We start from the raw sequence: 16,147 nt of genomic DNA, 5'->3' as shown, positions 1-16,147 counted from the left end.
GATATTTATATTTTAGCCCTTAAAGACTTTAAAACTTTATTAATTGAAAACTTCATACATCTATAGAATGTATTTTCATCTTATCCATCTACACTTCCTCCCTCCAATTTTCTCAAGTGCCCCTATCCTTCTCAACATCATGTCTTCTTTTTATTATTGCAAACAATAACCCCTTGAGTCGAGTCAGTGCTGCCTGTGTGTGCATGGGTGTGAGGGTATCTGCTCAGGCATAGAGACCCTCTACCAGCCACCATGTTTCCACAAAAGAGTGACTGTTCCTCAGAAGCCATCTACTGTCAATAGTTCCTCCACTAAGGATGGGCTTCTTCCCCCATCCATGCTGTAATTTTGATCTTGGGAAGGTCTTGTGCAAGTAATCACAGCTGCTGTGAAATGGTGTATAAATAACCATGCTGTCTGGAAGTCAGCACATAATACAGGGCTTACCAAAAGATTTCAACATGCATGTCAGGAAGGAATACAGAGTATAATTACATATACTTATCATTTAGAATTTTATATAAGCATCGCATGATGAAACATCATATTTTAGAACACGTTTTAATGATTTATAGCTTTTTATGTTTTGTTCATTTTTCTTGTTTTGCACTAAAGAATGAATCATTTTGTGTACTCCTTGGTTTCATTTTCTTTCAGAGACAGGATCTTATGTAGCTTAGGCTGGCCTTGAACTTGATATTTATATCCATAGATGAATTTGATATCCTAATCCTTGACCGGGCATTGCTGGCACCCACCTTTAATCCCAGCACTCGGGAGGCAGAGGCAGGCAGATCTCTGTGAGTTTGAGGCCAACCTGATCTACAGAGTGGGTTCCAGGACAGACTCCAAAGCAATACAGTGAAACTCTGTCTCAAAAAACAAAACAAAACAAAACAAAACAAAAACAAAAAAAACAACAAGTCCTAATCCTCCTGCCTCTGCCTTCCTGATACTGCTATGTATGTGCCCCACCACTCTCAGGTTTTAAATAATTCTTATAGGATCAAAGTTTCTGTAAAAAGTTTTCTGTTAGTTTCTTTGAAAATGTAAGTGACAGCTCCTAAAAGAATAAATTCATCAGTGTTTTCAAAATTCACATTAAAATATGTAAAAATATTGCTTTCATCAATTTTCAATTAACATGTGATTATTATGCAGATTTTATACATTTTTATAACTCCCTTTTCTATTGTTGTTAGCTAATGATGCAAATGTGAAGAATGAAAGTCTCTCATCTGTACAGCAACTTGGCATTAAAATGACTGTTAGGTATGTAGAAAAATGTCTCTCCTATGCATTCCTTGAATTCATCTACCTGCTGTGTGCTTAATAATATTTAACAACTATTTTGTGTACTTTAAATGCAGAGTTCACCACTCAGAAAATAATAACATTATCTTTGAGGATATTGGCACATGATTAAATTATCTCTGGCTATAAATCAGTTACAGTTCATTATTATTCCAAAAGCTTATTAGTGTGTTCCTCTATGACTATCAGGTTTTCCCCACCCCACCCCAAAAATCAGCTTTGCAAAAATCAGTATGTTATGGCATAATTGTACATATTCTAAAACATGATTTTTTCTAGTTGTCAAATTCCAGTAAAGACAAATATACCTTAAGGATAGATTGAGAAGTTCATATTAATAAACCAAAATTATCATAGTTTGAGTTTTTAGAACTCATATATTAATTTTCAAAAGAAGTGAGTACACTAGATCATGAACTGGATAATAACCTTCTTTTTGTGTTCTTAACAGACTTCTTTCAATATGAGGTTCTTAATAGTCCCATTTTAATTAGAGGGTCATCGTTTGAATCATATCTAGGAAGGCACATGTGAGATCTATTAAACACTTGAGTCTTATAAAAATGCCCATTGTGATAAAAATTGTGGCATAGATTCTAGATCATCCACCTCTACCAGAATAACTGTACTGATTATGGTATGTGACTCTGTATTCATGTTTTAATAAAAGTATGCTGTAATGCTCCATTTTCAATGAAATGGAACCTATAGAGTACATATGCAGTCTGGTCACACATTTTAACTTGATATAATTTCTTATTCATAGAAAGCAAATGGAAAATACTTCATACTGTAGAGTTTGGATAGACTGTGGTATGGTGCAGCTACCCTCCTGTTGAGTCATTGAGATAGCAGCAGCAACAAAAACACTAAATGCGTTAGCAGGGTTGCCACTAACCAGGAGACTTCCTAAGTCTTAGACCAAGTAAGGTCTTAGGAAATTGAACAAATGCACTGTTTTCCCTTGATTACAACACACATATTCAGTGTGTCTACAATATAGGAACTTAGATAAAGCTAAATTAGTTTCACCTAACTAGAAATAGCTGTTTGATCCATGTAAATGCCAAGCCATTTTAAGTTATGGTCCAGGTGTGTCCTAGTCACAATCCCAAATGTCCAAACCCTTCTCGATATCCAGTATTTGTAGATGACCTCCACAGGTACTTCTTGACTTAATATTCCATAAACCTAAGCTCAGTAATCTGTGTTTTTGATTAATTTCAGACAAATTTCTTACATTCTTCTTCTCATCTCATTACTGTTTCACCATCCTAGAGCGTTAACAGTTAATGTTGCTGGTGCAAACGTGTTGTAACTCTCAAGAGTGAATATTGAGTGCCTTGCTTAGGGTCGTCATCCTAGAAGTAGAGTCTTGAAAGCATCAGACCTTGAGATCTCAAGAGAAATACAGTTTGATGGATGTGTAAAGATGAATGTGCAGTGAAGATCCTGATAGTTTTTATTCTCTGCGTTTTGTTGTTGTCGTTTTTTGTTTTGGCCTTCAACATAGGTATGGCAAGTTTCTCAACTTGTTAAAAGATGGTGCAGAAAATGATCTCGCCTTGGTCTTAAAACACTGCGAAAGATTCCTGAAACAACAGCAGTCACCAGTAACTTCTTCTCTTCATATCCTTTCTGAGTGGATTCATGCAGAACTGAATTGCCTTCCTATATTTCCCATAGTTTGTCTGTAAGAGTGTTAACATATCTGCAATAAGCAATAGCTAGTGTGTGAGTTCTCACAGTGTATCTCTATAGGATTTTATTCTTTGTTTTGAACACACATTTTATTAAATAATCCTTAGACTCAGTTGTACTCAGACAATCTTATACTGAGTGAAGTGATTTACTATATACAATTAATATCTCTTTCCAGATAGAGACCCTAAAAGTGAGTATTTATGAAACTGTTTATCTTCTAAGATAATGTGAACGTTCCTTAACTCTTCTGCAGTGTGCCTGCAAGGGAACTACACAGGCCACGACTGGTTTGTGTCTTCTCTGTTCCTCATAATGCTGGGGGATAGAGAGAAGACGTTCCAGTTTCTCCAGCATTTCTCCAGGCTCCTGACCTCTGCTTTCCTTTGGGTACCAAGGCTGCACATTTCTGTAAGACTTAAAAATCTGTTTTTAAAGGAGATTTGAACTTAAGAAACACCTTATTTAACTTTATTAGAGTATTATCTTATATATATATGTATATATATATCCTTAATAATTCTTATTCACTTTCCTACCTAAATATAATTATATGACTTTTATCAGCTCTGTTCTTTGACAGTCTCACACATGTATATAATGTATTATGAGTGCTCTCAACTCCTCCCATCTCATGTCTTCCTTCCATCCCTGTAAACTCATCCCTTCTTTCCTTTAAGTTCCTCCCCCAGATTCATAGTCTTGTTTTGTTTTGTGACATGCTAGTTTAGCTAGGGGCATCTGTGTGCCCATGGGTTTGAAGTTATTCATTGCTCATACAATTGGAAAATAACCGTCTTTCCCTAGAACCCATTAGTAGTCAGTAGTCCAGCATGGGCAGGTAGGGGCCTGTAAGTCCCTTCCCTATCCTTGATTGAGTTTTGATAGGCCTGGTGTTGTATGGGCCTAATGAAGGCAATCACAGATTCTGTGAGATGTTGATGTCAGTGTCTGTGTCATACACAGAAAATAGCATTTTACAGCCATCATCTCTGTTTCTGGCTCTTTAAGCCCCGTCTTCGGTAATACTGCCTGAACTTTAGAGAGGACAGGATAAGTGTTCTCTTAGCGTTAACCACTCAGTCATCACTTAATTCTCTATGTGGTAAGTAGCTATAAAATCTCTATTAACCATCCACTGCAAAGAAGAGATTCTCAGGTTAAGGCTGAAATACTATTAACAATAATATTTTTATGGGCATAAACATAAATATTTAGAAATCAGTTTGGCACAAATTTGACTAAACGGTAGTTGTAAATTACTCTTAGGGATAGTACCGGGTTTGAATACTCTCAAGCGGAGCAGGCCTTGAACACACTCAGGGAATCACTGGCTACCCTTGTAACAGTTGTGCCACTATGGCCCTTTGGGCACATCTTGCCTGACAGGTTAGTATTAGGTTTTGTAGAGTTTCTGCATGGGTAAGACTAGATGTCTTTTATCCTCCAGCAGCCCACGTAACACTTTCCCGGAATATGAAAAGCAACGTCCTTGAGCATTCTTGTGTTATTAGTTCTTTTGAATTTTATGTTTTAAATGTCAACTAAGTTGTTCTTATTTTGAACCATCTTTACGGTGTAACATTTTGAAAGGATACACTCTCTTGGCCTTCATGCTGTTTGTGTTTTCGTGAGACCTGTGCCTGGAGTTAGGTTATTGGTTGTATTTTTGATATGAGTTTCTGGCTCACCTGTGGGGAGTAAGCATTTGATCTGTATTGACTGTTACTGTGTCTTGGAAGGTTTTAGAACAGTTAGGAACTACTTATAGCCACTTGGTGCTGACTCATGTGTGGAATTACTAATGTGACTCTCATCCAGCAAGATCATCGCTTCCAACGTCACCAGCAGGTTCTCCTGGGGGTGAGTAGGTAATCAGCAAGTATCCTGATTGAGCAGGATTAAGGCACCAATAAGTAAATCTATAAAGTCACTTCATGTGGTGCAAGCAGATGCTCCAATACATATCTCTAAATGGAGATGGGGCTGAGGGAAAGCTGATGATTTGAGGGGATCTTAAATTGTCCCCGCAGAGCTAGTAGGTAATTGATGCAGGTCTTCAGATGGTGGGATTGGAATGCCCTATGAGGAGAAAGCAGAAGGCTTGATTGACAGTGCGGGAGGTAGTGTAGTTTGGTTGCTCAAAGGAGGAGGAGGAATGAGAGGCCTTACCAACAAAATGTGAGGGTTGTGGAGCTTCCACATATGGACATGGAGACCCTGCATAGGTAGAGGAGGGTTGTAGTTCAGAGTCGGAGGCCTATACTGGGGAAGAGCCCACAGAGTCCTGGGATGGATGGCCTGAATGCTTTTCTATGGCTTCTTTTTGAAAGTATAGACTTGACCTTTTCTCTTACAAAATGGTAACAGAGTGAGAGATATTTAATCATAGAAGAATTTTCATGAAATAGAAATAAGACAGTGAGTTAAGTCTAATAATTAAGTAATTATTATTCATTGTTTAGTGATAAATAATGGACATAAAGGTTTTGAATATGTTTTAGTGTTGCTTTGTAAGACGATCTTGATTGTTAGGCTATAGTATAAGAAAATCATTTCCTAAATAGAAATTACAATCATATTTTGTAGAAGAGAAAACCTGTATGTATACATTTTAGAAATCTACACTGAGGACTTACTGATATGTTTAGTGTTATTATTATAATTATTATTGTCATTCGTTTTTTATGGTACTGGGGCTTTAACTCTAGATATGTGCAAACCAGGAAAGTACTCTGCCACTGAGCTATTAATATCCCCAGGCCTTTGAAGTATTACATTTTGAAAGAACTTGCTATTCTTATGAGATCTCAGAGATTACATTAGAGAAGCACATTACTCTGTTTTTTGTTTATTTATTGTGTTTTGTTAAGATCTTCAACTGGGAGAAAATAAATAGGCATCAATTCTGATAAACTTCCTGGTAATTTCTCATGACATCGTGATAAAGAAATAATATGCAAGCAAGGGCAAGCTAAGAGGTATCCTTATGAAGTTAGATGGAAGCACTTACTAATTGTCTTTTACTATGTGTGAGTACGTGTATTTTACATATGTACATGTGTAAATTATGTATTCATTTATGTACATCTCTATACAGATCTCACATATATATGCACTGTGTAATAATGAAAATAAAATCAGAGTCTTATGAAATGAATACTGAAATTTAAATTTTGTTTGCTTGAGACATTGTCAGGCAGTTAGTATTCTACACAATGATAAGAATTTATTCACATCAACAGCAGTAGGAAATAATAAATATCTACTTTTTTTACTGCAGTCTATGAAACTCTTTTCTTACTGTTGCTATTTATTAGAGCAACTCTGTCCCTGTAAATTATAATTGAAAATTTTTAAAATCTTACATTTCTACTCTTCTATTTCAAAATATAATTTCCAAAATATTCTGTTAATGGTTTTTGAATTCAATAATTTATTTTCTTGTCAAACATTTTAAATGTTTACCTGTGTGTGTGAGAGAGAGAGACAGAGAGACAGAGACACAGAGAGAGAGAGAGAGAGAGAGAGAGAGAGAGAGAGAGAGAGAGAGAGAGAGAGAGAGAGAGAGAGAAAGGGAGAGAGGAGAGAGAGTTGGGGGGAGCAGGAGAGACCAGCAAGCCTGTGTGTGAACACACCTGTGCATGGGCACACAGCGGACAGCTCTTAGAGGTCAATTCTTGTCTCCCACCTTGTTGAAGCAGGGTCTCTTGTTTCTACTGTTGTCTGCATACTTCAGTACTTCAGGCTAGCACCTGTGATGTTCTGGGATATTTTTCAGTGTCTGCCTCTTTCATTTCAATAGTGCTAGAACTAGGATGCAATTATCTGGCTTTTGAAACATGGATTCTAGGGCTCAGACTGGGTATCAACAGGCTTATGTGGCTAGTATTTTGCCTGCTGTGCCATCTTCCAGTATTTTATACCACATATTTTAAAGTAATAATTGCATTTTATTTGCTACATCTAACTATCACTGTTTTTTTCGTTTTATTTATTTCAAATTGTGTTCACCTGTGTGTATCTGTTTGCATGTATGTGCACCTTTTTGCAATAAATGGTGGTTAGTGAAGAGACTCATGGCTGCTTATCGTGCAGAGAATAAATGATGGCTGAGTGGTTAACCCCAAGCAGGACATTGGTGCTACTTCCCTCTGAGGCTTGGGAAAGTTCATGTTACAGCAGGTAGAAATAACAGAAGAGCCAAGAGACAAAAAGAAGGGCATACAGTCTTCTGTCCAGGACAGTAATTGATGCCAGATCTCACAACAGATGGCGCTGTTTTCTACCGGGCCTGCACAAGAATGGACTGATGGTCAGTCAACCGTGGATCAGGGAGGAGTTCTCCGGGCCACTACTTCTCCCAGCTAAGCTATTGGCTATGAACGGATTCTAAGGAAGGGGCAATCATGGTCTTCAGTTGCTTGCGCATTATTAGGTCCACAGGTTCCAAACTCATGGTCACGCAGACTGCCCTGGTTTTAAATTCAGTATGTCACAAACCAAAATGAGGTTGTGAATATAGAAAAGGGACTCACAGGAAAAACAGGGCTGACAGTTATGAGAGGAGACAGGAAAGGATGTAAGGCGAGAGTAACACACACAGTACATATAACACCATCAAGGAAATTATTTAATAAATATTGTGATCTAAAGAATTGTCATCCTGTTCCACCAATTGCACTTTTGCTCTCATTGCTACATTCCAGTTTTTACTTTTTCCCACAGTGTTTATCACCTGCTAATACATTATTTACTTCATGTTATATCCCTCATCTGTATACTTTGTTACTAGCCCTAGGAAGACAGTTTTCTGTTTTGTTCACTGATATAGCCCCCATTGTTCATAAACTAGAGCCTTTGAAAACTACTCCATAAACATATTGTGAATTAATATTTAAATTGGAACATGTTTGGAACAGTGGGCTTTTGTTACTTTGAAAAAAAGTTACTGAATAAAAAGTTTGATTTCTTGCCTTCTTTTTTTTTTTTTTTTTTTTTTTTTTGGTTTTACGAGACAGGGTTTCTCTGTAGTTTTGGAGGCTGTCGGTCCAGCCCGGCCTCAAACTCACAGAGATCCGCCTGCCTCTGCCTCCTGATTTCTTGCCTTCTTAAGAATGTTACAGCCAGGCTTGGTGATACACACCTTTAATTCCAGCACTTGAAAGGCAGGGGTAGGTGAATCTCTGTGAGTTCCAGGCTAGCCTGGTCTACAAACCAAGTTCCAAGACAGCCAGAGCTACACAGAGAAAACCTATCTCAATCCCCCTGAAAAAAAAAACAAACAAAAATGTTATAAACAAAAAAGTTTTTAAAAAAATAAGCCTAATATAAGCAAAATAAAAAATGAAACTTAATTGTCAATGAAAACATTAGTAAACGCTCAGAATTTTATAAAGAGTAACTATACTAGTTATTAGTTTAAAGTACTTTAAAAATTTTAGCCTTTGATCTTATTTAGACTAGAAGAATCCTTTAATTGATTAAATTATCTTCCAGTGTTATAAGCCAAGACAGTGCTGGAGAAACCAGCAGAAACAGTTGACCTTACCTAGTTAGAGCACGGAGACCCTAGTTGTAAAGCTGGGGAACTAGCATTGGACTGAACCAAGCCCTCTGAATGTGGGTGCCAGCTAGGAGGCCGAGGCAGTCTATGGGACCTCTGACAGTAGAGCCAGTGATTATCCCTAGTGCACAAATGGACTTTGGGAGCCCATTCCCTATGGAGGGATACTATTGCATCCCAGATACTGGAAGGAGGGCCTGGGCGCCTCCCCCAAATAATGTGATGGACTTTGATGATCCCCCGTGGAGGGCCTCACTATCCCAGGGGAGTGGGTGGGTTGGGGAATTGGTGGGGAACATTGGAGGGTGGGAGGGTGAGGGGATGGGGGGACTGATATGTAAAAAAAAATTTAAAAAAGAAAAACTTTAAATCATAATAAAATAATTCTTAGGGGAATTTCTTAGGAAACAAGCTAAATATTATTCATGCTGCTTCTGTTAATAGAAGTTATGAGAAGGACAACAAATCAACTGAATCAGAAGTATTAACTTATGTGCATTTACAAACATAACTCCACTGATGTTAAAGCAGTACTTAGATGAAGTGGTACAGTTCAGCAGGAACATACTGCACAGCTGCTATATAATATAACATTACCTCAGATAAAGTGGTACGGTCCAAGCAGAAGGTGGTAGGCAGCAGCTGTATACTATACACGGGCTTCGTTTGTTCCTGTTAAATACTTAGTGTTGAAAAAAAGTTAAGTTAAAATGCTAATGTAACGTAAACACATCTACAATGCCAAGCATATTGTGAGAATGTACCTATAAGCCATTTGTGGGGCAACTGCCAAAGTAAGCCATACAAAACACATTTGCATGTATATTAATGTCAATATTCTACATAATTGAAGATTCCACTTCCTATTCTCCTAAGAGGAGACATGTTTATTTTTTATGATATCATATCATCAAAGTTTTGAGGAATCCTTAAATTTTCCACTTCGTGCAAATTAACAGACAGTATTGCAGCAAAGCCTGGCTGACCTCTACCTGTGGAGACTCAGGTAAGGAGTGGAAGGAACTGCATTGGATTAGTCTGTGTTGGGTTGGAAAGCTTCAAACCCTTTTAGTACAGCCTTTGTACTTCCCATTGCAACACAAAACTCAATTTTTCATAGTTCCAGGAGTAAATTGATTCATGAGAAATACTTAAGGTGAAAGTCAAAAACTCAGACTGCTCCTCTCCAGTTTTAATTGTCTATCTTTTGTTTTAACCACTAGCATATTGTAAAGGGAAGCCTTCCGGCTAGCCTGTTCCAAAGCCGCATCAGTCCCAAATGAACACACAGGAGGCTATATTAATTATGAAGCTGTTGGCCTTGATTGCTTCTTACTGGCTAGCTCTGAATTAAGTATTTACCCCATAATTTGTTAATCTAAGTATTTCTCTTACCAGAGCAAAGTTCCGGACATCTTATTTCTCTGGCGGGCTACATCTTGACTTTACTTGTGTTTCTCCTACCCAGAGTCCTCCTCGACTCCTAGTCCCACCTATCTTGCTTCTCTATTGGCCAACAGTGCTTTATTGACATATACACAGGACTTCCCCCATCAGCATATAATATTCTAAAGTTATTTTATAAGGTCTTTGTTTCATATCCTATCATATTCTAGTATCTTCTAAGCCATTGGTTTGCTGACTTTATTTTGTTAATTAGCCTAGTTCCTATACTTATATGACATTAAATGACATTAATCTTTGTGTGCTCTGAATATGAATGTGTTGATATTATTTCAGGGTGTTATAGTTGAACAAAATATATAAAATTCTAAAAGTGTAAATTATAGTTTGTTGTTGCTTCGGCTTTATGAGTACCATTTACTATAGATTAGAGTGATGATATGCAAATAACAGACAAGCTAGAAGATGTTAATTGTAAGGAAAGTGAGTTTACTGTAATAACAACTATAGTCATTAGACTCTTGCTATTTTGTTCATATTACATGTGGCAAGTTTGGTTTCAGGAACTGATTGGTCATCAAAAGTGTGACTTGAAAAAGTTCTTTTGATTTATGAGAATAGGGGAACTCTTGCCTTATCTTTGGGATTCCATTACATGATAATGGCTTGTTTTCTTTGACAGCATAATTAATGTCTACTGTCTTTATCTCTTCATAGACTTGTTCTAAAGGTATTTCTGCCACAGCATAGAATAGTGCTGTTTAAAAATTAGGTTCAGTACATTCTATTCTTAAATTGCCTCTGTACATACTGTAGAACATTAGTAGATTCACATTGAAAAAATAAATGTGTAAGTTAATTTTTGCTTTTAATGTTTGCCAGATTTATTCATTATATAAATAGTGAGTGAACCACATTTTGTGTTTGACAAGCAGTAAATCAGTGGCTATTAATTCATACTGTGCATTATATTGAAGTACCTAATAGAAAGCGTTCTCCTTGTTCTCTATATAAAAGTGACCTAAGTTGTCCACTTAAAGTATAATGTCTTCATCAATATTTAAGCATTTTTATGTACAGTATCTCCTAGAGAACCTGTGATAAAACACACAATATTTACACTGATTTATCCCTGAAACTATAAATTTCTGCAATTTGACTGGTAAGTGATAAAAAATGAAAATCACTGTTAAACCCATGTAGTGATTTCAGAAACTTCATTACATAAACCTAACTAAATGCTCACATCATAACAAGTCCAAAGTGGTGTCAACATATTTTAACCCTTATGTAATTTTAGGAGGTTTTTTTTATCATTTTTTATTTTAATTTTAAATAGCTTGTTTTACATGTCAATCCCAGTTCCCTCCCCCTCCCCTCCTCCCGCACTCCCCTTCCCCCCCACCCTCCCACCATATTGCCAAATCCTTAGAAGTTTTTTATAAAAGCAAGAATTTTATTTTTAAATATTTAGATAAGATTTTGTGAAAAAAGAGTTGAAATATAAGGTAAAATTAAGACAATAAATAACTTTTGGACTAGCTGTTAATTATGTAGTCTTCTAGGCTGAGTGTCAACTTGGTCTAATTGTTATGAAAATAGTTTTCCTGGCACCATTACATCTTTGAGTTTTGTATTCTTTGCTACAAATGATGATTCTTTGCTGATATTAAATTTATAATCTTAACAAATGAAATATCCTCAACCATTCATAAATATAAATTGCACCTGAGAATTAATTTTTTTAAGTCGAAGCTGAGAATTGAGCTTCACTCTTTCTGTGTGTTAGGTCAGAGATCTACTCTGTATTACATTCCCAAGCCTAAGAACTAGACTTGTAGAATGTTCAACTTTGTAAGCACACTGCTGAAAACCTGTTTGTGTATATATGGAAATGTGTGTATGTGTATGTATATACATATACATATTCATGCACAATTTTGTATATATATATATATATGATTTCATGAGAATTGGTGATAGAAAACCTTTGTGTAAACATTATACCCTTCAATGAGCTTAGAAGTAAGTTTATTGTGGAATTCTCAGTTTGTGTTCTAATTAATCCAAGTCCAGCTATGAGTTAAAGTCAACAAAGGAAATAAAACTAGGCAAGCAATCTTAAGAGCTGACTAAATCTTTTTAACATGGGCTTATTGATGGAGACCAGCACTATTAATTATGTATTCTGAATATTAGCATGGCTAATATGCGAAACTTACTACTCACATGTGTATTATTCATTTTTTTCACGCAACCCTTTGCAACCACAAGCTTTGAAGTTTCCTGAATTACAAGCTATTCCTTATTCCTCTGTTTTGGAAAGATATATAACCTTACTCTTATTGAGGTTTATTACTCTACAATGTTAAACTTTCTGACATTACATATTTATAGTAATTGTTGTAGTATGTGACATCACCACATAAATTTGGTTTTCAAATATTAATCATTTTCTTGAGGCAGGGTCTCATGTAGCCTTGGTTAACTTCAAACTCTCTGTGTATCCTAGGATAACCTTAAAGTTCTGATACTTGTTGATTTACAGGTTTGAATCCCTCTCACCTGGTTTATGTTGTGCTGGCTATCAAACTCTGGGTTTTGTGCATTTGAGGCAAGCATGCTGTCAGCTGACTTGTATCTGTCATATAAATTTGAAAGCAGCAAAACATGGCTTAAGCAGAAAGACTCAGCTAAGTGATATGTTTGATTATTATAAACCATCCATGTGTTTACTGTTTTCCACTTTGCTTTCATGCAGAAGTACCTTCCTGTTGATACCATTGAGACCGGCATCCATCCTGTATATTTTTGCAGCGCACACTACGTTGAAATGCTACTGAAGGCCGAGGTGCCACTTGTGTTTTCAGCTTTCCACATGTCTGGTTTTGCTCCATCACAGGTAATCCAATGGGGAGCACCAATTCTTCAACTCCCAGATCTCTGACTTTACAGAAAATTACTTCCCCTAGAATATAGGAAATATATTAAAATTTTATAAAGTCATTTACTTATACTAATTAGATTATATTTACTTATATACATTAATCTTTTCCCCAACTTTTAATTAACCTTCTATATCTCTTCATTTTTATTAAATTATCCAGTTATTCTAAGTCTATATTATAATTTAATTATATTAAATCTAAATTGCAATTGTTTTATATTATATATTATACATATATATATGTTTTTAGTATTTTATGAATTATTTTATATTTAAAAAATGCTCAGACATTTTATCAGGTAATAATTGCCAAAGATTAACCATTATCACTTTTGAAAAAGTTTTCTATTCTTGGCTTATCTTTACTTTCATTTCTTGACTCATATTTGAAGTTAACCAAGTAAAATTATGCCAGCTTTCTTTTTGGTAAGCATTAACTTAATCAGTGGTTTATTTGGATCCTTCTTCTGGCAAATGGGTAGCTTCTATCATTGTAAACTGCACTTTCATTCCCTTGTGTTTACTAGATAGTAGCTCTTCTTTTTTTTCACTTTTCTTTTTTTATTTAAATTAGAAACAAGCTTGTTTTACATGTCAATCCCAGTTCCCTCTTCCTCCCCTCCTTCCCTGCCCCCCCCACCCCATCCCCATTTTGCTCCCCAGGAAGGGTGGGGCCTTCCATGGGGGATTTTTAAAGTCTGCCACATCATTTGGATCAGGGCCAAGACCCTCTCCCATGTGTCTAGGCTGAGAGAGTATCCCTCTATGTGGAATGGGCTCCCAAAGTCCAAGCATATACTAGGGATAAATACTGATCCACTACTAGAGGCCCCATAGACTGCCCAGGCCTCCTAACTGACATTCAGGGGGTCTAGGTGGTCCTATGCTGGTTTCCCAGCTATCAGTCTGCGACCCATGAGCTCCACCTTGTTTAGGTCAGCTGTTTCTGTGGATTTCTCTAGCCTGGTCTTGACCCCTTTGCTCATCACTCTTCCCTCTCTGCAACTGGATTCCAGGAGTTCAGTTCAGTGTTTAGCTGTGGTGTCTGTGTCTGCCTCTGCTTCCATCAGTGTTTAGCTGTGGGTGTCTGCTTCTGCTGACAGTAGCTCTTCTTGATGTGATATATGCTTTTGTACTTAACCTTGATGAAGAATCACATCATTCATTTCATGTACTTATGTGAGATACTCTGCTTGCTGTTAGGTTTTGTGAAGTTCTTAAGAAATTTAAATATAACCCAAACTTCTATAAGTGGGAAGGAATTATTCTTTGTAACCATTTGCTTTAACTTTGAATTACAGTAATTTTAGTTCTGTTTGTAGGAAGTTGCCTAAAAAGCACAATATATTTACTATAACTTATAAGTTGATGCTTTCATATCTTCTAAAAGTCTGTGCTGAGGGCAATGTTCCTAAGAGTTACTGACCTACTATTGACTGGTAGGCTGGGTTTATTCAATGCATCTGACCATTTTTAGTCCCTAATATATGTACTTCAGTTTAGAAATGAATAACCTAAGATTGTGAGGGCATTTATAATATCTCAGGCCCTATTTATCAATTTAATGTTTAAAAGAAAAATATTCATTCATCATTTATTAAGTCTGATATATGTGCATCAGAATAAAACTACAAACACCCTAGCATGGAAGCTCACATTCACAATCCTAGTCCTTTGAGAGTGTGAGGCAGCAGGGTTGCCATGAGTTTGAGATCAGCCTGTGGGATACATAGTGAGCTCCAGGCCAGTCTGGGTTACAATCTGAGACCCTGTCTCAGAAATAAACAAGCAATCAAAACAAAACCAGAAAAGAAGTATTTATTTAATAAGGTATTATTTCTAATCAGTGATATTATTCTTTTTAATAATATAGAAAGCTTTTCTGCAGCCCTGGATAGGAGCTAATTAAGTGCCCATCACTGGTTTGCTGATTATTTACCACTTTATTGCTAATTATAAAACATAAAAACAGGTGTAAGTAACTTAATAGGTATTCATGATTAAGTCGTTATTTGGGTATCAATTTTGTATTTCAAAGCTTACTCATTTTGATCTAATTAGGAGCAGTGCTGTTTGAAGCTGTGTATTTTTAGGCACAAGGGGGTTGACTAGTTAGTGAAGGATTTGTGGGAAGGTTGCTAAATGAAACACACAGTTCTCCAGAGTAAATATAATAGACTCAGCTAGAGTACACCAAACTAAATGGGGTTAGAAAAGCGCATTTGCTGATCGGAATTTCTTTTAAGAGTAACTTCAACTGGAAAGAAAACAGAAAGGCGAATTTACGTTCTCTCTTTAAGCAAACAATGTAAAATCACATTTCAGTTAACTCTCCAGCAGGTTACCCTTTGCTACCAAACTTATCTTACTGCATTTTCTGCCCATTTGGGTATATAAAGCACCATGTATCTTTCATGATGCATCTCTTACTCCTTGGGGACACCATCCTGCTTAGCATTGATTTTTTTACACAGGACTGTGTCAGAAAGCAGGCTAACTTGACTGCATAGAGTGCATGAAACTCCATTTGGTGTTTATCATCATCATCATCATCATAATCATCATCATCATCATCATCATCATTTGCTCCTTTCCAATTTCATTATGGAAACAAGACTCCAGAAAACTCTCTCATGTTTTATGACACAGTACTTTTTGGAAATGTAAAATTGTGCAGTGAAACCAGATCTTTAGATGTACAACAAAAATCATGTAATATTTGTAGTCATTGTTTGTGCTTGAGGACGTGTGTGTAACTTTCATCATGTGACTAATGGAGTAATGCAGGAGTGCTGGAATGAATGCGCTCACTGTATTGAAGGTCTACCTATGTAATCCAGACTAGTCTTAAACTTGAAGCAATCCTCCCACCTCAGCTGAGATTTTTAGCTTGATGTTACCATGTCTGTCTTTAAGACCACTTTGATTCTTCAGCTATTTTTTCCTTTTTACTAATTTTGTTGTGTGTAGTGAAAACAAATAATGCAAGGCCTGAAGAGTTGCTAGAACATAATGTCTTTGAATAAAATAGCCGATCATTTAGAAATCATACTTATTTTCACTTCAATAGATACCTGCAATCAATTGATTTGACTTCAATGTTTTTGATTCCTTTATTTTTCTTACAATCTAGATACCAGAAGAGATAATTGACTTCATATAAAATAATATTGTATTGCATGTTAATGCCATTTGGCATAAACTTAAGTGTGGTT

The 16,147-nt window shown here is 36.3% G+C and overlaps 1 protein-coding gene across 1 annotated transcript in view; it reads left to right on the top strand.

Annotated features, from left to right (window-relative positions):
- Tbc1d32 (TBC1 domain family member 32) overlaps positions 1 to 16,147 on the top strand; it is a 202,417-nt gene that overhangs the window by 169,903 nt on the left and 16,367 nt on the right. The window contains exons 28-31 of the mRNA XM_005073305.4: positions 1,203 to 1,272; positions 2,828 to 2,943; positions 3,272 to 3,426; positions 12,747 to 12,887. Of these exons, the coding sequence (XP_005073362.1) occupies positions 1,203 to 1,272; positions 2,828 to 2,943; positions 3,272 to 3,426; positions 12,747 to 12,887 (482 nt within the window). The remainder of the gene's footprint in view (positions 1 to 1,202; positions 1,273 to 2,827; positions 2,944 to 3,271; positions 3,427 to 12,746; positions 12,888 to 16,147) is intronic.

The sequence above is a fragment of the Mesocricetus auratus genome, unplaced genomic scaffold (genome assembly GCF_017639785.1).
Source record: "Mesocricetus auratus isolate SY011 unplaced genomic scaffold, BCM_Maur_2.0 Super-Scaffold_100018, whole genome shotgun sequence".
Lineage (NCBI taxonomy): Eukaryota > Metazoa > Chordata > Mammalia > Rodentia > Cricetidae > Mesocricetus > Mesocricetus auratus.
The sequence above is the reverse complement of the archived record's forward strand: the minus strand, read 5'-3'. Positions and strand labels throughout refer to the sequence as shown.